At 38.2% G+C, this 21,214-nt stretch overlaps 1 protein-coding gene and 2 non-coding genes across 6 annotated transcripts; 1 reads left to right on the top strand and 2 right to left on the bottom strand.

Moving 5' to 3' along the window:
• Positions 1-197: 197 nt before the first annotated feature.
• On the bottom strand, positions 198-5,938 carry LOC149017734 (uncharacterized protein At1g01500-like). Of its 4 annotated transcripts, none has more exons than XM_089152059.1 (3): positions 5,597-5,938; positions 3,949-4,761; positions 198-556 (listed from the first exon to the last, which is right to left on the bottom strand). In XM_089152059.1, exons 2-3 carry the CDS (start codon positions 4,654-4,656, stop codon positions 329-331), a joined length of 936 nt encoding a protein of 311 aa, XP_089008185.1. In that variant the 5' UTR covers positions 4,657-4,761; positions 5,597-5,938; the 3' UTR covers positions 198-328. The 4 variants fall into 4 exon arrangements, with proteins under 4 accessions (XP_089008185.1, XP_089008183.1, XP_089008186.1 ...); XM_089152057.1 differs by lacking the exon at positions 5,597-5,938 and adding an exon at positions 5,332-5,534; XM_089152060.1 differs by lacking the exon at positions 5,597-5,938 and adding an exon at positions 5,285-5,327.
• A 4,357-nt stretch (positions 5,939-10,295) lies between these two features.
• On the top strand, positions 10,296-10,381 carry TRNAM-CAU (transfer RNA methionine (anticodon CAU)). The gene is given in 2 exon segments: positions 10,296-10,333; positions 10,346-10,381. It is a non-coding gene; the product is annotated as a tRNA-Met (tRNA).
• A 1,219-nt stretch (positions 10,382-11,600) lies between these two features.
• Positions 11,601-11,672, bottom strand: TRNAE-UUC (transfer RNA glutamic acid (anticodon UUC)). The gene has a single exon. It is a non-coding gene; the product is annotated as a tRNA-Glu (tRNA).
• Between the last annotated feature and the right edge of the window lie 9,542 nt (positions 11,673-21,214).

Below are 21,214 nucleotides of genomic sequence, written 5' to 3'. Positions count from 1 at the left end.
GCACCGATGAGGGAAAGTGTTCCCATTCTGTCATTTTCTGCAAGGGTTCATGGTAGAAATAAGCACCAGACCAGAACACCATTTAGCAGAATGCTGGGCAGCAAACCTATAGGCATAAAGAGACTAAAAACATGGGTTTGTAACTTAAAGAATCGCTACATCAAAGCGAGATCAGCACACCTGCTCCTTTTTCTAGTTTCAAAATTTCGTCATCATCATAGTTTTATTAAATCAACATAAATTCACATACAAAGCTACGAAAGGACTGTCTCTGGTACTTATTTGTAACTACCAGAAAGTGGGGACACACGTCAAGAAGAACAATGGATTAGAAAAGCCGCCTTTTGAAGCTTCTGGTTGTTGCTTGGTATGTGCGGATCAGCACGCCTGCTCCTACTCCTACTCCAAGACATATGCCAAGCCCAATCCCAACACCTACCCTCACACCAGCATTAAACCATGATAGTGCACCTTCATCACTTTCCATGTACTGTTCCCCCGGGTACTGAAAATTATAATCTTCATAGCGATCAGGTCTGTAGTGGTATTCTGCCATCTGCAAACAACAGGAAAGGAAATGAATATGATAAGAGGAATATAAGACAGAAGATAAAAGCAGGTTCTATTACTGATTTATGTCGATTCCCAAACTGAAATACTAAAATTCAAGAAACACTTGCACACAAAATTAGTACTTTGGACAACCCAAATGTTCCAGATAGAGGAACAAGTGCATACAGATAATGCCGTTTGATTTAAATTGTGTAAATAAAAACTCCTGGTCAAGTAATTTGTGAATCGAGAGAATATTAATCAATATTTGCATAAATTTTTAGCAGATAATCTCGATGTGGGGTTCAATAGTCTGCATCTGGGGTTGAGTAACTCTGTTAGTTTTGCTAGGTTACTGACTCCTACCAGATTTACTTAAATGCTACCACATGGCCAAGGTTCAGGAATAGTACTGTCAAGGAGATGTCCCAAGAAGTAATGAATGAGCATGAATCCACCCAGGAATCCAACTTCAGAGATGAAAATTGTGATGAATGTCATGCCTAACAAAATACTAGTATAGAAGTCTTCTTTTTTGGATGAACGTACGGAATAAGTCTTGGTTCAAGGTGTCGTCTATTATAGAGAAGGGACTTACTCTGTATAATTTTAATAAGTCCAAAATTATTTAGGAAGTGAGAGAGAGAGAGGTTGGTGGGTGACTGGAGAAAATTGAGAATAAAGAATGTGAACAGAAGGGGCTACGAAAGAAACACCATATAGAGGACTGGTGTGAGCGGTGTGCTGTAATTGGCGCAGTAGCAAGGGAAAAAAGAAGCGGAAAAATAACTTGATTAGCGACAATTAGGTTTGTATTAACAAAAGGAGACACTCCTTGTCTCAATTAATAAAAATAGTGTGATTTGAGTTTGGTTTTAGAAGACTAGTCAAAACAGTGCCCACTGCTCACCTAAGAATGCGTTTTGATAATTTTAGCCTTCTATCATTCTCCAGCCACCAGTCAAGCCTTGCACTAACACACCTGCCCCTGCTACTTGAGTCCAATCCCCTAACCCTCTCCATCTTCTTCATCCTCCTACCCATTGCGAACCTCTGCACAATTTCCTACCTCTATCCTCCTCCAATCCTCCACCACAACCTCTCACCCTAGCCTAGCCCTTGTTCTTCCAAAACCAACGACCTTTGCCTCCAGCACTGCTCCCTTCTCTGCCCCCATTTTTTATTGATTTTTTTTAAGGTTTTGTTTCAACATTGCAGAAGTCAGTTTGTATGTGCTTTGTGATTGTATATCTATAGTTCTAGCTCAGGGTTTTCTCAGTTTTGGCTCAGTGAGCGTTGCCTCTTTTTCAGCCAAATCCTGACTCCAGATTTGCTTCTCCCAGTCGTCAAGGCTGATCGACCTGGCTCTTTTCCCTGCCCCTCAGCCACTCACTTTGTTTCCTTCTTCTTATGTATCGTCACTTGGATGAAGACACCAAATTGGCCCAACCTTCCCAAATGCTCACCACCGGGCCTTTTCCTTTCCAATCTGGATTTTTCGTGTTGTTTTCGTTGTCATGGTGACGGGGAAGAAAGAAATAAACGATTACTTATTTGAGGTGTTAGCAACGGTGATTCAAAATGTCGAGGAGTTAAAACAGGGAACCTCTAAAAACACAAAACTTGAGTTGTTCCCTTCTAAAACAGATGAGATTTTTATTTTTTTCAGGTGATTTAGATACCATGTAAGCTGGGAAGGCAGGCCTTGGCACAATGATCGGTGGAACAGTTGTAGCCTGAGGTCAAAGATATCGAAACAGCCTCTTAGAAAAAAATTGTCAAGGTAAGGCTGCCTAGAAAAAATGCCCCCCCCCCCCTGACTCTGATTGTGGGGAAGCCTTCACTACAAAAGTTCACCGGATCTCTTACTTAGTTTGGTTCTTCCTAAAACCTATGGAACTCTCGAAGCTATTAAGAGTATGGAAATCAATGGCTTAGAGAAAGAGCAGCCACCATTTTGGTCTGCAGAAGAGAGGAGCAAGGGGGCAAAACCATCAAGACGAGTAAATACTGTTTTGCTAGTTTTGTAAACTCAAAACACTTGACTTGTGTTAATTAATGGAAACTACAAGTGTCTACTCTTGTAAACATAGATGAAAGAACAGAGATGCATCAAAAAGCTGCTCAAAGAGTACGTGGATATACAGAAGAAACACATTTATTGATGAGCATGGATTTCCCATGAATCCCCAGTGGGAAACCCCAACAACAAGAGGGCAGGAAGGACGAATTGTCCAACAGGGATCAACATACTCATTGAGAACAGATCGTGCAAGTGTGGCAGTCATCATGTGGAAGGGATGCAGGATTCTTTTGGATGGTGGCATCATGCTCGTCCTTTTAACTTCATATATTTACCTAATACATAATATAAAAGGAATCTGCATGTTACATCAACAAGGGATTGGAAATGGAATAATCCATATGATTGGAATAGGTATCAGTGGTGGCCACTGTTCACTATGTGAGAAGGGCATAAATAAATATGTTCAAGGGCAGTATATCATCTTTTCTGCTGAGAAGTGTCCACATGAGAGGCTGAATACACCATCATAATATTTCACGGCCAAAACCTGTGGCAGTACAACTTAATCTAGAAGGACAAGAAGGATGTGGAATGTATAATATACTCCACCAAAAACCAATCTCTAGCAAGAAACAGACGCACATCCCAAAAGAGGGGCTTCTGATATTCATAACAAGAAGTTGATTAAGCATAAGTATGGTTGCCTGAAGTACTCTTTTCAAGTCACAGATGCTTTTCAACAAGCACTTTCTGCAATTAGTTGTCTAAACTCCCTATTAAAACAGAGGAGCACACTACCCTCAACTAAGATAAAGAATGCAGATCATTTTGACGGCTGGAAGAATTGATAACAGAAAATCATCTTCCTCCGAAACATAGTATCTTGGTATTTAAACCTATATTGGCATGCATATGGACAGCATTCTAGATTGATAATGCACTCTGAGACAATATAAACAGTAGTTCATATGATCCAAACACAGTTTCAATCACGTTTTAACATTAGAAAAATTCTTAATTTCCGATTTTAAAATGCATCCTGAGATTATAAAAAGGTTGTTTATATGATCCAGAAACAATCCCAGAGAAAAGCTTTTGCAATGGACGGTTTCATTCACCTTATAACATTCGTTCAATTCTCTATTTCAGATCTTCAGAATACCATCTAGACTAACAGTTCAGTCACTTCCTACCCAACATAATATTTTAAAACAACTTCACTTAACTTTCTTACAGAGCATTTCGCTTCCTGAGTTCTTAAGAAACCAGGGAGGAAAGGGGAAGTAACTAACAAGGCAACAAAAGAAAAGAGAGGTAAAACAAAAAATTAGACATAAATGATGTAAAGGTTCAGGTTGCTTAGAAAGTACCTGGTAGTTATGTACAGCATGATCATGTTTCTTGCACTCGGTAGTCTCATATTCCGGGATTGAATCTAATGTGCCTTTCCTAGCATGCTTCCTTCGAGAGCAAAGCTGCAGTGTTTTTGTCAGGATGATTGGAGTGCCTGAGAAACAACCCGCCACATAAACCTCAATGGTTGGAGAAGGTAATTCAGGACCCATGTTTTGCTTTCCTTTCAAGAAACCCGTGCCTGCAACCACATACGATTTACAATTCATGCTCCATCGCTTGGTGTGGTTTTTTGATTCCCCAATAAAGCCATTGCCATTTGACATCTCCAAGACCCCAGAGATTATGAGATTGTCTTTGTCATAGACATCAAATTTCACACTCCCAGTCATCCTTATACTGTCTGTGCTCACAAATGTTACTTCCTCAGATTTCTTATCAACTCGATCCCTTCTGAGAATTGAGGAGACATCTTCTGTATACATGCTACTTCTCACACCGTTGACCTCAAGGAGCGTATCCGGATTCATTGGGATATGATTCAGTGTGAGATACTCAGGGGTCAAATTGTCTACCTCATAATTGATAATCCTCACATAGAAGACCCTCAGTTCAAATGAAGGTGATAAAAGTGCGCTGCAGGATTGGTACAGGGACTGGCCATTGATCTTGTGCGCAGGGTTGGCTAGTTCATCCCCATTATCTGTCTCGTAAGAGCAATCCATGGCCTTCGAGTTTTAGTCCTTCTCGTCACTGATATCTTCCCACATCTATAAGGATTCTTACTTGGAAATAACCATCTATTAAACTTTCAGAAGTGTGGAGGACACCTGCGCTCACCAAAGAAACAACTAAACAATAAATACAAATAAATTTTCAATCATTTCAGATATCTCAATAAGGGAATAAGATTCAAAACCAAGCGTGACCCAGAAGCCCAAGCCAAATCTCCACCAGTGGAAATAAGATGAGGGTTGCCATGAAATGAAACAAGCATATAGACCACCAGTGCCCACAAATTCTTTATAAGTGCTGATTATTTATTCATTTACCTTTGGATAAACACAAGTGCCCATAAATCCAAACAACAAACGAGTGTGTGTTCACAATACAGAAAAGAAACACAAGAGGAATCCCATTTCAAAAGGGTCGCAGCTCATGAATGCCAGGGAAGAAGCTTAACAGAGCTCGGGTAAACCGAAGAACCCAGTGAAGGAAAAAGGCACCTTAATGGCCTCTGTTCCGAACTAAATTCGGAGACAGAGGGAGTAAAGAAAAATCGTTGACAAATAAAACGAGAAGGGACAAAAAGTATATTAAATTTCAGTTTGAATTATAGAAACTAAGCAGCACCTCCAACAAGCTCAGAAAGGTGGAACCGTGGAAGTAAAAAAGCCTACCTTTTATCAATTTCTGGTTTTGTTTCAGTATTAAGTAGGCTCAGAACCAACTAATATCACCCTTAAAAAGCTGTCCAGAGGACAAAAGAGCATGTAGTTTCGCTAAATATGATGAAGAAGAAGGAAAACAGAAAATCGAATATTCGAATTCCGAATAAATTGCAGCCACCAGAGACAGTGGAAGCAGACAAAACCGCATACAAAACTAGAGGCACCTATTCAATACTCATCATGATTTAATTTATTAAGGAAAAAAAAGGCGTACCACAAGCATCTTCCATTGACCGAACCTTTCGACTTTTCAGAGACCCAACAAAATCGAATTCTAGGCCTGGCTGCCTGACGAGTTGTCGAATCACTTTCGAAACGAAGGTGGTAGGGCTAGTGTTATTGAAGCAATTCTGACCATGCAATGAAAATCAACGAAAAAGGACTCAAATCTCACCAACAACAGACACCCTTGAGGGAGAGAACTAGAGGTTAGCAAAGCCCGAATCTTTTCCACTCTTGCTCTCTTCCTTGCTTCGTATTTGCCGTGAAGTTGAAGGAGGAGAAATGGGATAGGCTCAAAATTAAATTACCATATCCACCGAAACGATGTGGGTCCGTGAGTGTGTGTGTCTCTCTCTCTCGCTCTCACTCCTCTCTCACACACACACACCCAGAGTGAAGAATTGGGAGATCGAAGAAGCATGGCGTGTGAAATCTTACCTGACGACGGATCTTATCCTCATAACAGAAATTCAGAATTGAGAAATCCCGTGTTCACGATATGGATTTCTTTGAAAGAGACGTAAAGCTTTTGCCTTTGCCCTTTGGCATGGTGGGAAGGTATGTGCAGCATAAGATTATGTATCCAGACAGACCCCCAAAGATGCTCTATTTCGCTTCATGATTCCAATCTGCTTCTTTCTCTGGAAGACTAATAAAGAACCTGTTTCTCTCTCTGTTGTTGAATCTACGAATCAAAATACAGTGAAGCAAGAAAATAGTAGTAGAACAAGAACACGAAGAAGAAGAAGTCGTTGCTGGGAGATACGGTTATGCACACCATTTTGATGACGCGCCAAATTCGCCACTTGGCACATTGGGGATGCAAGTACGTGGAAGTGTTATACTATATTAGAGTGACGAAATTGATTTAGCGGTGCCAGCGTCAGATGGACGTCACGCGGATTCTATTAAATCTCATCCACTAAAAAATATATGTATATTATATTAATTTAAGTGAAATAAATTTGATAAGGTATATATAACATCCATCTTCGACAGCATTACCACGTCAAACCCACCAACCAGCCTAACAAGATCTTCTGAACAATCAAGTGGAAAGCCAGGTTGGCTGATGTAAAACCCAAAATCCCCATGACCTAGTTTGAAGGGCACTACTCTTTATTTTTTTTGGTACGAAACTGAAAAAACTTGAAATGAAATACAGACCCTTCAAAAGAAAGAAAGACAAAAATACAAAATATAAATGCATAAACACACAAGGTGCGATCTGAACCAAGGAACGGAAATTGACCAAATGTCATCCATGCAATAGACAAGGTCATCTGGCTAAGGAATGGGTCGAGCCCAAGCCCTTAGAATAGTGGTTTTAACAACTATTACACTGATTAAGCACAATGGATACAACATACGTATCATCCATCACAAACGTCCAAAGAGGCAACACACCACAAAAGCGGACATAAACACACCACAAGGGCAGAAAGTTTACACGCCACTACTCTTTGAAGCTAAAGAAGTGTGAAACCTTGTAGCAATGTCGGCAACAGATAACAACAATGGCAACAAAAACGGCCAGAGCCCACAACAAGCCTGGCTGATGTCCTCATCAGCCATAACGACCTTAACCGGTGGGGCTCATCTGTGGTTCTTCAAATTTCAACCTTTTCTTTCCAGTTAAACACGCAATGAAGTCATTTTCAAGCAGACTTTATAAACATGAATAGCAATCGCATCACATTCACATAGGACCTGATTAGTAACAAGTCCGCTCCCAATTTCCGGATGCCACTAGAAAGCAAAATCAAATTGGTATTGCCTCTCTCACATCATGCCTCCTTATTCAATGTTTCATATACAAGAACCTGTAGCTTTGTTGCTAAATAATGATTATGAACAGGGCAGTAGCAGTTCAGATTATTACAATTTGGTATCTCCTGCTTCCATGACATACATCACTAATCCTCAGCAATCACCATTCACATCTAGCCTACTGCTTCAAATGATGAAAACAAAACCTAGTTAAGTTGACAAGGTGCTCCCATATGAACGATGTTGCCATTTCCCATGATGAAAAACATCACTCCGCCTTCGAATTTTCTTAGAAAGAAATGCTTGAATTAGGTTGAGTATTTCGTCTATTGAATTCATGAATACAAATTAGATGACACAAGGAACAAAAAGAGACAATGAAACGTGGAATTGGCACGAAAAAAGACAAATGGACTTCCCAAAAAAGATGAAAGTTCACCTCCCAATTCGTTGCTTGGGTGGAAGCAGTATTAGATGGGGTGAAATTCCTCGCAAAACAATTAATTACAGAGATTCCTATAGCCATCACAATTTCCTTCAAAAAAATTGAAAACCCAATAGAAAATCACGCACAACATATGCAGGAAGCAGTAATAGAATGCTAGCACTATGAACAATGCGATACAGCATTGCTAAAAACCACAAGTCATGTATATCTGCATATACTGAGTAATATATCACTCATAACAAGTTTATAAGCTCCCTAGAGTTTGTTCCAAGAGAGACTCATCCACAAGGGGGCTGCAACTCTCTGCTTATTAACTGCATAAAGAGTCAAAACATGACGACTTCATAAGCTATTTTTCTGTGAAGAATCTATTTTCTTATACATGTAATATTTATCTGCAAGGTGGAAGGAAAATGACCACACAGAGGATCAGTAAATTTGGCCAGATGATAAAAGAGGGAAAGGGTATCAGAAAAGCTGCTCTCAACTAGAATGAAAAGAAAGTGCTAGAATGGGTTGCCTGTCATTGCAAACCAGAATGGAATTGGTAAAATGCTCTTAACTAAGCCAGAATTGGTAAATGACCAGCTAATAAAAAAGGGTCTTTCTGTATGCTCTCAACTAGGAAAGGAGCTACCCTCCTCCATACACTTAACCAGGCTGAGTGAGACCCTGTGAAATCTTAAACTGTAACCATGGAATCTCTAATTGGCTTGTTTGAGGAAAGTCTCCCATATGTTATTATTCTACATAACACAGAACAGATAGAAGCATTCAAAAAAGTATTAGAGATTTTCAAGGATGGGAAAACCTATGACATTCACAACCCTGATGAAAATGCAAGTTCTTCGGCAAAGATAAGATTGAGGCTCAACTCCTTAAAAGTCTCAAGTTTGGAACAGTTCTACAAATATTGACATTCAAAAAAGACACTTAATAATCTATATCCAATACAATCTGGTCACCAAGCTTCATTGCCAGCTACCTGATTTTTCATTTGCATGGATACGAGGGGAAACATTAATGTCAGACTGTTAAAACTTAAGATAGGAAGACCCAGATTTTGCTAAATAATTACCTATTTTCAGGAAGCAACAGAAAAACTAAACATCTTTCACATTGATCAATTTTATATGACAAAGAAAAAGTATGCCACAGATCCAGAAAGAATTTCTAAACTTCAATTGTTGTGCCTTTTTTTTTTGGGAGGGGGGTGTTGCTCCAGGTTTAATATGAAGAATTCTACTATGGGTTCTTTATTTAAATTCTACGACAAAGGCAAAACTACAACTTCAATACCATTTTTGTAACCAAGATTAGTCGAATTTCTACTAAGTTAGCCATGTATCGACTATATGCCAATTCAAAACAATACAATTTGGCAAATGACACAGAATTTGTCCTATACTGTAATAAGTAAATATTCAATCTGATCATTAAGAAATATACTGCAGCTTGTTCATCCTTTCTTCTAAACACCAAAATACTTATCCACCCCCCACAGAAACCCCCAAATGTAGAAGTCACAATGCACATCTCACCTTTTCCCAGCTCCAGGACCCTTGCAGAATGGCAGCAACAGAGTGGTGGCCTACTATGAAATGGCAAAAATTATGAAGGAAAAAATTCTCCTCTCTCTCCGGCTAGCTAAGCGTTTTGTAAGTTATCATGAAACCATGCTTTGTGAACTACAATAAATGAAATTCACCCACCCAGAAACATTTATCTCCACTATGGTTAAAGGAGATCATCTTTTATTAGTGAGTTCTCACTTATATTATAGGTGTTCTTCAGGATTTTTCACTTCCCTAACAGAGGATGAATCGATCAACTGTCTCCGTCAATCACTGTTATGGTCAAAGCGGAAAGACCAGACTTGCTGGCAAAGGTATGAACACAAATGGTTTAATTATCAGGAGTTCAACTCATCTTCAATTTCAAGTGGGTCCTGTTTCAACGAGTAAATGCCCTAGAGCTATCTCCATCCCTGAATAAACAAGCCAATCCACAGCCACATTAAAGCAGATACGTAATCTATACTTTACATAATGAGAGAAGGTCTTAATCAAAAGCCAAGCAATCAAAGAAGCTTCTTTATTCAGGGAAGAAAGAAAAAAAACCATTTCAAACACACTTAAGTGAAACAAATCTATCAACCCTAGATTTAAATTCGATACGAAGTTCTTCCATTTAATATAGAAAACATGAAAGAAGCAGCATAATAAAAAAGATAAGAAGTGCATAACGAAAGTAAATGGGGAAAGGACTGAATGGATATCATAGATTTGGAAAAGATCAATGGCATCATCTCCGTGAAGTTCTTCGATCCGACCAACGTTCTCCTTCTCAGCGTGAAGAAATACATCAGCATTAATCCATTAGGCCCAGACACAAACCTGTCTACTCGCCTGGGAGATGTTCGTTTAGTGAGAAGATAAGGTTAGTAACAAAAAAATCTACACTTAACAACAACGGGGTGGTGGCGCAGTTGGCTAGCGCGTAGGTCTCATAGCTTAAAGAGAAATCCTGAGGTCGAGAGTTCGAGCCTCTCTCACCCCATAATAATTTTTTATTACTAAGCTCAACGAAAAGGGTAATCTTTGATAAAGAATTTATGACAAAGTTGGAATTCCTTAAAACAAAATTAAAGCAAATACACTTTGGCAAAAAATTCAATTGTATGAAATTTGATATCACTAGATCGAAGTAGAAGTTTCAATAAGAATTCCAATTTATATGTTAAATCAAGTCATTTGAAATTGACACAGCTCTAGAAAAGGAACAATTGAAAAAAATGTGATCAATGGATTTCAAATCTTTTCGCACCTTTTGCATGTTGTATCTAAGAGGAATTGTTCTTTTGGGTAATTTCCTCTACAACATTTGTCCCTTAGCCAAAACCTTAATTATAGGCAGGGATTGACATTTCATACCGTTTTCCAACATTTACCTTCAATCACATCTTCATAATGAGATAAAAAATTTGATTCATGTTGATACTTGTTTTTCTTTTAAGAAATGATACATTCTTCTAACCAAAAACTTGCCTGGCTTGGCTTATCCCAATATTAACTTATCCTCTTGTGAGAATAAGATGAGTTGAATAGAGAGGATCTTTTGTCTATCTTCTGATATAACATCTCACCTTCAAGCTTCAAATATCGGATCAATAAGATCGATAATTTTTTAGGTTATTAGTTCTTATATTGCAATCATGAGAAGGAATCCAGTTGTCATCCCATATTAATGTTCGATTTTCCTTTTCAACAATTCACACTTACCAATGATGGGGGTCTAGTTGGCTAGTGCATAGGTCTCATAGCTAAATAAAGAGTGTTACTAACGGTTGAGATTTGAGCTTCTCTCACCCCAAATGATTTTTCATTTTTTACCTTCAAGCTCCGAACATCGGATCAATAGGATCAACAAATTTTCAACGAAGAGTTTTTTGAATTATTAATTCTTATATTGCAATCATGAGAAGGAATCCAATTGTCATCCCATATTAATGTTTGATTGATTCACACTTTATCAATGATGGGATGTGGTGGTGTAGTTGGCCAATGCGTAGGTCTCGTAGCTAAATAAAGGTTGACCCTGAGGTTTTGAAAAGTTGACCCTAAGGTTTTGAGAGTTCAAGCTTCTCTCACCCCAATGATATATTTTTTCTCTCACCCCAATGATATATTTTTCTCTTTGGTCTCATTTAATTCACAAAAACTTTAGGTTCGTTATTAAATCTATAAAAATTCTTGACAAAAGATTAAGTGAAAAAAATTTCGATTGTCGGGAATTGAACCCGGGTCTCCTGGGTGAAAGCCAGATATCCTAACCACTGGACGACAATGGAATGTTGAGATCATTTTATGAAATTTAATAAATAGCTTTTTCATTTTTGTCACCACAAATTTATTTATTTACCTTGGCGAGAAATGTACAAGTTAATGAAGGTTTTTTTTTTTTTTTTTGGGGTTCAGTACAAGTTATTTACTCTCACAACACATTAAACTGCCTTCTGTATAAATCATCTAAAAGACAATAAAATTTATTTTCAACTGATTTTAAGAAAACTCCAATTATAAGAAGAAGAAAGAAAAAAAAAAAAGGATGACTTGCTTTTGTAGACTGGCTGTACCGAAGGTATATTATATCACAATATTTTGGCGAAAAATCAACGTATTGCTCAAGGGTGACACGAAATCAAACATGAAAACAACAACAACCAAAAGTTACTAGCAAAATATCAGTAAAAATGAAACTTTCGTTGCTGGCAATATGAGTTCTACCGTTGCAGGTGTTGTTGGATGCCCAAAGAGAGGAAGAGAACCATGGTTTGGAGCTTTCTCCCTCACCTTCTCCGACTTCAAGAACAGAAACACCTCACAAGTCACAACCCTCACCGTTGCAATTATGCAAGACAAAAAATGGAGTCCTTTGAAGTTCGATATGATCTCTGCAATATCTTTCAAAGTCGTTTCTTTATGCTGGTTGCTTCTCAAATCTTATTTCTACAAAACAGAAAAATGGAGGAGACGATTTATGGAGGTTCCACCGCCAAAAGTTGCCGAGATGTAGGCAAAATGCCACCAACCACCAACACTCGATTTTTACCCCGCAATCACTTAAGTGACTCCAGCCCTTGGCCCTTCACCCATCGTCTTTCCATACCTTACCGAAAACCGCACATCGTGGCAACCACCGCCCCTCCCCCGCCAGTGACAACCACCCCACCACCACCGCCGGAAACCACCCCATCCCCTTCATGTTCTTGTTTTCTCTACAAATTTGAGTAACCTACTTCCTCCTCCGATATCAAATCCTCCTTCATTTTATTGTTTTCTCACTCCCGACAAAAATACACTTGGTTGCAGTGATCGATTCCTTTGGTTAAGTTGCTCTCGAGAAGCATTCCATCAATGCACATACAGATCACTTTACTTCATAGAGAAGAACACAAAGAGAAGATTCGACATTTAGGGTTTTATAGAGGAGCGAATCGAACCTAGGGTACTCTTAGTCTCTCACTTAGACTTCATCTCCTACCTCCACCCCAACCTATTTCACCTCTACTTCTCCATTTCCACCATCACTATCATTCAAGATAAACTACTCCTTCAAGAGAACTCCCTAACCCTTCGCTTGCAACCGAGTGTGCAACTGAGGGGCTGCAGTTGAAAGGTAAATTCTAACACAATTGATCCAAATTTTATTTTGATCAAAGGCTGGATCCTCAATGTTGTTTGCAGAATAGCATCGGAGGTCCATGGTCTCTACCGCAAAATTATTAATGAATAACAAATGGAGAGGAGATAGGAATTTATCTCATTCAAAGGATTTCACATTTAAAAGGCAAATTGTGGTGGTTTACCATTGGTAGCTGCATCATCTCCACCGCAAAATTATAATGAATAACAAATGAGAGGAGATAGGAAATTTTCTCTTTTGGGAGATTTCACATTAAAAGGGCAAATTTGTTCCGTAGAATTAAATGTATACATCATTTGCATCACTCTTATGAAATAACCTATGACATAAAGACGTGCTAGATTACAAATCCTACGTTAGCATTTCAAGCTTAGAGATAATTCTCCTAACAGCAAGTAAGATAAGGTGTATAATTGCTTCTAGGTCATATAGAGCCCAAATCCTTCATACAAAAATAGAGAACTCCCCTGGTGAGAGGGTGAAATGACTAGCATGCCCAAGGATACTAAACTGATTTTTAAATTGTCACCTATTAAAAAGGTAAAACAAATGAAAAAGCAACTTTCTAGTTTCTACACACAAAAAAAAAAAAAAAAAACACAAAAAAAAAAAGGCAACTCATGAGAGGAGACTTGGAGACTCTAGAGTCTAGACTCCGTTGTGGACCCTACGCCACGTTTGGGTGCAAAAGTAGATCTCCTAGGATTCGTTGTGACTAAAAGAAAAGCGGGGTCCACGAACCCGGCCAATGGAAAAATAACTTGAAAATATGAGCTTCATGTGTTTCTGGTCTCAGATTGTTAAATGGGTTCCATGTTCACCATAATACCATTAAACCAAACTAAGATGGCGGCGCTCCCTCAATACTACGCCGCACTAAGTTGGACCATCCGAGTTGGGATCTTTCCAACCACAAAATCACAATGGGGCCCATGGGTGAAAAATATATATTTTTTAAAATTTTTTCCTAAAAAGGATTTTTTATCGTGGCCCCTACTATTTTTATAGTTGGGAAGCCATCTTTGTGCTCCCCGTCGAGGGAGCTGATCCCGACTCGAACCATCCCACCAACCCACAAGATTAAAGCTCCCCTCACACCCCAAGTTCGGGAATCATCACACGTAAAAGAAATTTATTTCAAAGCATTAATAAAATGAATTATAAATAGTTAAGAGTGAATAATTTTTTAATTGTCCGGTGAAAAGGTGTAAAAATAGCATAATCTTCTACATGTTAAGTTAGAAGTTCTAAACTCTTCAAAGATAAAATAATTTTTAAATCTATGGTAAAAAAGTATGAGAAAAGCATAATCTTCTACTCTTATAAATATGATACAAACTCTAGTCGGAGTGCTGCAAAAGATCAATGATTGTGCGTCTTCTTCACCTTGCTGCACATCATCCTAAGTGTAGGCCACCACCCTCCAAGTGCCACCAACATTTATTGGATACATTACCCACGCGAAAATTATATGCTATGGATCGAGTTCGTCTTCTTAGTTCCTTGGGATCAATTAGGGTATGAGCTTGACACCTATTAGTTCCTTGCAATCCCTAAGGCTTTCAGCTTCAAATTTTGATGATCAACATTCACCATGCTTCTTCAAACAATGCACAATCTTTCCATATTCTCATTAGCATCTGGGCTTTATGGCATACTTATACCTCCCATATTGGAAGTACACAACAACTGGCAACACAGGATTAGAATTAGAGTTAGAGTTAGAGCTAGGTTTAAGTTTGTAACTTGGCCATGCGCAACCCATCTCAGCTCTATAAGCTCTCAAACTATAACTTTGTGATCCCCGACGGCTTTACCACCACAAATTACAGGGGGCCTAGGGGTTGGGTGATGGGATTTTTTTTTTCCTTTTATATTATTTACATGTGGGACCCACCGATTTTGTGATGGTAAAACCGTCGGGGAGCACTCTCCTCCAACGGGGTGATGATCCGGATTCGTGGGACAACACCAAACACAATGTATTGTGAACGACAGTAAGAATGTGAGAGGAGGTTATAAAGTCTTTTTCAGAGTCAGCAGGAAAGGTGACTTGAAGTAACATCACAAAATTAGAAACCCCTTTGAACTTTATATGTTAATGGTCATCATTCATCATTAACAACTAATCTTTTCTTTCTTCTCTTTAGTCCTACTCCATCCTATCCCAAATTAAGTGTCAAAACTTTTCTTTCTTCACAACTCCCTATCCATTCTCTAGTGTGAGGTAGAACTATACAAGTTGATGAAGAGACCATAAATAATGTAGATGAGTTGAATGTGTTCCTAAGTATGAATTAGGAAGCATTCTAGTCTAAAGTTACTTTTACATGTTTTCATACTGGGATTTTTTTTTTCTGAGAATTATTCCGTAATTGGGACCACAATATGAAAAATCTTATTTTCGAGCAAGCATGCGGGACAAAAGAGCAAGGTGGAGGGGGTTTACGAGCAAGGAGTCCGGGTCACTTCCTTGTTGATTGTTTTCCCTCAACTAATAGGGTTGGGGTTAAAGTCCTCTCATGTTCTTCTTCCCGATCGAGCTTTCTAAAGGAACTCTAGTTTTTTGGTAATAATTCTCTCATAGTCTCTCTTGCTATTCTCGAATACAAGCTTTCTGAATGCAAAATCTAGTTGCAGTCGTTACAACTGATTAGCTTTCTATCATCCGTAGATTAGTAAATCAATTGATTTAAGCGTCTCCATTGAAGAATTAAGATTTATGGAAATAGAAACACAAATGATTAACGGAACCCAAAATTATATAAAAAAATTCCAATCATTCTTTAAATAGTTTGTATAGTTTGCATTTACAATTCTGGAGTGGAAATTCTCCACTCCAAATCACTCAAATACCTTCATCTGTACAAGGTTTTGTGATCCACACACTTCAAGAAACCCTCAGGTAGAAGAAGAGAACAAAACATGGAAAGTAAAAGTTAGTCAATTGGGACCCCCAACAAGTCAAGAACATAACTTTTCTGAGCGACTCCTCTGATTGCTTCAATTTATAATCTCCAACTTTCTTAGCGGATTTCAACGTCAAAGTCGTCGCCGAAGAAGAAGATGCCTTTTTAGCCTGTGAATAGGATCAAATATTGCCCTTTGACATGCTGATGAAGCAATCTCATAACATAATTCTATCCACAAAACGCTTGCAACTACAATCCATACCTTTGCCAGTCGAACTCATCTCGGTTTCGAAATCTAAATGGAAATGCTTACTGTCGAACTTTAATCTATCGAAGCTATAGCCCCCCCCCCCCCACCTCTCAAAGTGAGTCGGTTTTGTGTTGAGTTAGATAAACCATCTTTGCTTTAGAACAGTGTTTACTATAACTAGTTTATAGAGAATACACTTGTAAAAAAAAAAAAAAACGATTTTTTGGATGGCCACGTGGTGCACATCCAATGCACAAATTTGAGCCGTTAAAGAGTTTAACCCTAGGGATTGGGCCCATATTGGACTCATTGGAAGTTCCAGCTGTAAATTAATTTTTCAATGCTCGAACATAGGTCCCACACTTATTGTACGGTAAAGAAATATTATGGATGCAAAAGGACTATTTTATCAAGCTTTTGCTCCCTATGTAAACATAGCTTCCATCTGCAAAAGTGGTTATTGGGATTACTTTTCTTACTGGTTCATTATTTTTGTTCTTTAAGAATGAACTATTTTACCTTACACTTACCACTTCTCTTATTACAAAACAATGCTAAAACTATTCTTCCAACAATGTTGATTGCACGGTCAATAGTTGACGTGTCATTTTTGCTTGGCTAAAAAATGTCAGACACGTCAGTAGGTGGAAATAATTTGAATCCTATGCTATGACTGCACCAATTTAATTACAAGTACACTTATTCAACGTTGTCGCCTTTGACTTCAACTTTGAATTTAAAATTTTAAAATCTAAAGCTTAAGAAATTGAGATTAATTAATGATCCTTGGATTTATGTATTCTAATCCTTACATGGCACAGGTTAAAAATATCCTGGCCGGTTTGGTCTGCCTAACCAACCCATTTCCACTCGAACCGAACCCACTATAAATTTTGAAATCTGAGCCCAAGTCAGGATAAAATAAATTTTATACATTCAGATACGACCAAACGTGGGAAAACCAAATTAATAACAACATAATAGTTGAACGTGTGTGGCTCCGATTCGTATCAGTCTTAATGAAAGTCTTAAGTGTTACCATCAACCATGGCTGCTGTGACGTCATGGTGATTATATTGGTAATGTTGTAGGATTGACTATGACGTCATAGTCTTGCATTCATTTCTATTGAATTATTATTTCTTTTGGCTAAATATTTGTACGTTGCTTTATCGTAAACCCCTTGAGCGAAAAACATCGGTCCGGGTCGAGATTTCAATTGCGATAATTAAAATTCAACGGTCGAGAATTTTCGATCCAACAAATAGAAATCTCGCATAACTGTATTATGTATTAGAAAAATGTGAGAGAAAGAAAAAAAAAACACTTTGTGGAAGACCTCACTTCAGCCATGGAACATTTATGTATCAATCCGATACAAGGCCGAAACACTGTATCGGAATACAATAGCCAAATATAGGTGGGGCCAGTTTAAAGTCAAAATCCGGGAAATCGCAAAATGGGCCCCAGTTGCTGAAACGCAATCGGGAAATGTTAGACAACGACAAAAGTGTCAGTCTTGGTGGTAAGGTGGTTTCGCTTCGACCTTCGTACACCAGTTATAGCGTACATAACCAAGCCCCACTTTCCGCGGTTTAACGCTTCTTTCTTTCTTCACCCACGCGGAGTACTAAATCGTCGAATCGGATACAGAATCGGTCCGCAGATTAGGTTAATGGATTCCAAATCAAGCGAATCAGATCGGTCACTACCGATTCCCAAACCCGATTCTTCAAACCCTGGGTTAATTATATATGGTTGATGGTTCTCCATTTTTCACTTCACTCTCTTCCTCTTTTTCTCTCTTTCCCTCCCAAGCTCCCCCAGTCCCACTCTGCCAACACTACGGCCCCTCTTATTTTCCTCAGAAGTAGCAAGGAAATTACTGAGAAAGATTTCAATCTTTTCTTCTTTCTTCTTTTTTTTCCTCAATCTTCTCAGGTTTTGTTGAATTCGCTTCGGTTGAAAACCTGGTTTGATCATCTGTGGTGGTTTTGGATCGAAGATCTTAAAAGAAGAAGAAGAGATTGGAGAAACCTGATATTCGTTTTTCGGAAGAGTATTGGTTTCGGCTTGTTACGATCGATTTAGGGATTTTATCAAGTCGAACAGAAGGTACTAGTCTGGTTTTCTTCTCTGGATTGATTTGCTTTACAAGAGGAATATTCTCGTTCCTTCTGGATTACTGTATAGTTTATTTCTTGTGTAGTGGTTATGGAAGATTTTGATTCTTGGAGATTTGTTTGAGCTTTTGTTGGTATCGGAATCAAGATTAATAATCATCGATGGACAAGAAAAGAACCAAGGAAATAAAGGATGTAGTTGCAGAAGCATCTTCTGGTTCGATCGCTGGAGGAGAGACAACAGAGCAACAACCTCAACCTCGTAGAAAACGAGGGAGACCTCGTAAGAATATCCAAATCGATACTGAAGTTGAGCAAGTGAAAAATCAAGAAGAGGAACAAAAAGAAGCAGCAACGGTTGTGGAGGAGAGCGATTCGAAGAGAATGAAAAGCAGCGACGTGGAGCAGCAGATGAAGGGGACATCGTCATCAAGCGTTGTTGATGTGAAAGGAGGAACTGGACCATCTGATGAAAGCAAGACTAAGGAAACACAAACACCTTCAGAGACCAGAAGAGTGAGGAGAAAAAGCCAGCCTCGGAAGAGCACTTAATCTCTTCTTCTGTCTAATCAGGTAAATACAGATTCACACAGAAACAGACAATTCGATTTCTTTCTCTCTCTCTCTCTCTCTCTGTGTCTTAGAGACTTGTGTTTGATAGATGGTTTGTTGATTGCTGTAGTTTTTAGCTTGGAACAGCCAGAAGGCAATACGATTGAAATCTGAAACTGTAAAATGAGAAAGAAAAAAATGGAAACAATTCTTTTCCCATCAATATGTAGTGAACGAAGCTCCTGAGTGGAAATTTGTGAACAAAGCTACTGAGAATCATATCAGTTACATATCTGGATTGCTCTTAAACTCACTCCTTATGACCTACGTAACTACGTCTCATTCAAACTTTGCAGATGAACGAAACTGGAAACTAATGAAGAACGAAACATGTGTTGCTCTTCAGTTTCTACCAATTAATAAAACCAACATACCCCACTTGATTAGGTAGGTCTAAAAATTAATGATGCAACAAAGAACTCCTACATCCACTGAACCTGCAACTCATCTTCTCCACAACAACTCTCGCTTTTGAAATCAAACCATTCTAATTTCAAGTTTAATTCCACTGAAAAATTATCTTTAAATCATCCTTTTCAAGAATAGGGTGAAGAAGGGTTATCAGAATTTCTAGCGTTCCTCAATACTGCATAGGTATATGGTTAGATGTGAAATAATCGAAGAAGAGAAAGGCGTGATAGGATAATTTTGGAATGAAAAGAAGGGAAAAAAATGGAAAAAGCGAGATTTCTTTGGAGGCTATTTGGTCGGCAAAACTTTTCTTTTTATTATCAACCACATACCTTTGGAGGATTTTTTTTTTTTTTTATATATATATTTTTAAATTCTAGTGATACTTTTCCCTCAGTTGCGCTCTTTCACTCGTGCCAAACAGCAGGATTTTATACCCCTTCATAAAGCAATAAAGGTCCAAAAAAAAATCATGTAGGAACCTTTTTTCAGTCACCATCAAGTAGGCCCCATTTTATATCTGGTGTTAAATGAAAATAAAAATTTTGGATCTTAATGACCCTCATTAGCCTTTGAATATTGTAGAATGATATTTCAATTTTGGGGAGAATGTAGTCAATGTACACAACTTCATGCGATTGCAGGTTGCAGTTATTGATGAAATTTTCTTGCCTAACATTCCAATTATAAGGCCACATCTTGGTGGATTAAGAGATTCTTTTTGCTCCAATTTTTAAGTTATTTCAGATTGGAATGGTAGATATTGGTAAATAATTTTTTCCTTAAAATGAAAATTGTCTTTGAGTTGTATTTCCATTTTTATCCTTGATGATTGGTCAAAAGTCCATTCATGTCAATTAATCGGTATTGGTCTCAACTAATATATGAGACTAATTTCTTTTCATTCATTCACTAGTAGAGGTAGTGGTTTCGTGATCCCAAGCTCACTCACAAGCGGTTTGGTAGCCGCTATGTCTAAGGTTTGAATCTCTTCTAGTAATTTGTTTCTCACATTGGGTAGTTGTGTGCTCTTCGGCTTGGGCATGGCCGCATGGGGTTACTATTGGCTTCTGTGGATTATATTAAGCCTTCGGTGAGGGCTATCCTAATGAGGCCAATGTTTGCCCTAGTAGTTCACAGGGCTAATGCTTGCATAGGTCAAACTTGAAAGTCCCAACATTACCTAGCAGGGGGCTCAAGAGTGCCACTATTGCATCCCCTTTTTCTTATTAAAAAAATCTTTTCATTCTTAATTTCTCACTAAGAAAAATTATATATGTTTATGCAAAGGATGAGAGGAAGAGTTCAATCAGGTGAAGAAATGAATACATAAAATACAAGGATATCTCATTATTTTCATTCCTAATTTTATTGGTATTAGTAGTTCACTGTTTAAGAGTTAGGGTGTTTGGTGTCATCTAGGTCCCATAGATCCTTTTCAATCTCAGTTTGGGAATTAGAAATTGAATCCCTTTAGTATGGATGGTGTTTCAGTTCTCAGTTTTTTTTTAATGGGGGTGGGGGATTGGAGTTTCAATTCTCAATTCTCTAACCTATGATCTAAATTCTCAAAGTCAAAACACTTCCTATCCTTAAAATCAAGTATTTAAAGCCTTCCACTGAAGAGAAAGAGCATTTTAAAAAGAATCTAGGAATTGGAAATTGAAAGACCTTTATTGGGTAAGTGCTTTTTAAGTGGAGTGTTGGAGATGGAAGCAACTTTACAGGCATCAAAACGTATACAAAACCAAGCAGTTGCTACATCAGCCACTTCATCAGATTGAGTCTTAGATCGTACATCATGTGGTCTGTGCTCCTTTCACATCTTTTCATTGTATATTACGAAAGGACCCATTGTAGGTGCCATTTTTTATTTATC

This window comes from Hakea prostrata, chromosome 4 (assembly GCF_041222555.1).
Source record: "Hakea prostrata isolate BN-2017 chromosome 4, UWA_Hpros_2, whole genome shotgun sequence".
NCBI classification, from domain to species: Eukaryota; Viridiplantae; Streptophyta; class Magnoliopsida; order Proteales; family Proteaceae; genus Hakea; species Hakea prostrata.
The sequence above is the reverse complement of the archived record's forward strand: the minus strand, read 5'-3'. Positions and strand labels throughout refer to the sequence as shown.

Excerpts from the sequence above, each read along its gene's own strand:
- LOC149017734 (XM_089152059.1), bottom strand. The coding sequence starts at position 4,656 with ATGGATTGCTCTTACGAGACAGATAATGGGGATGAACTAGCCAACCCT. Across the intron at positions 557-3,948 it reads ATGCTGTACATAACTACCAG|ATGGCAGAATACCACTACAG; the intron begins GTACTTTCTAAG and ends TGTTGTTTGCAG.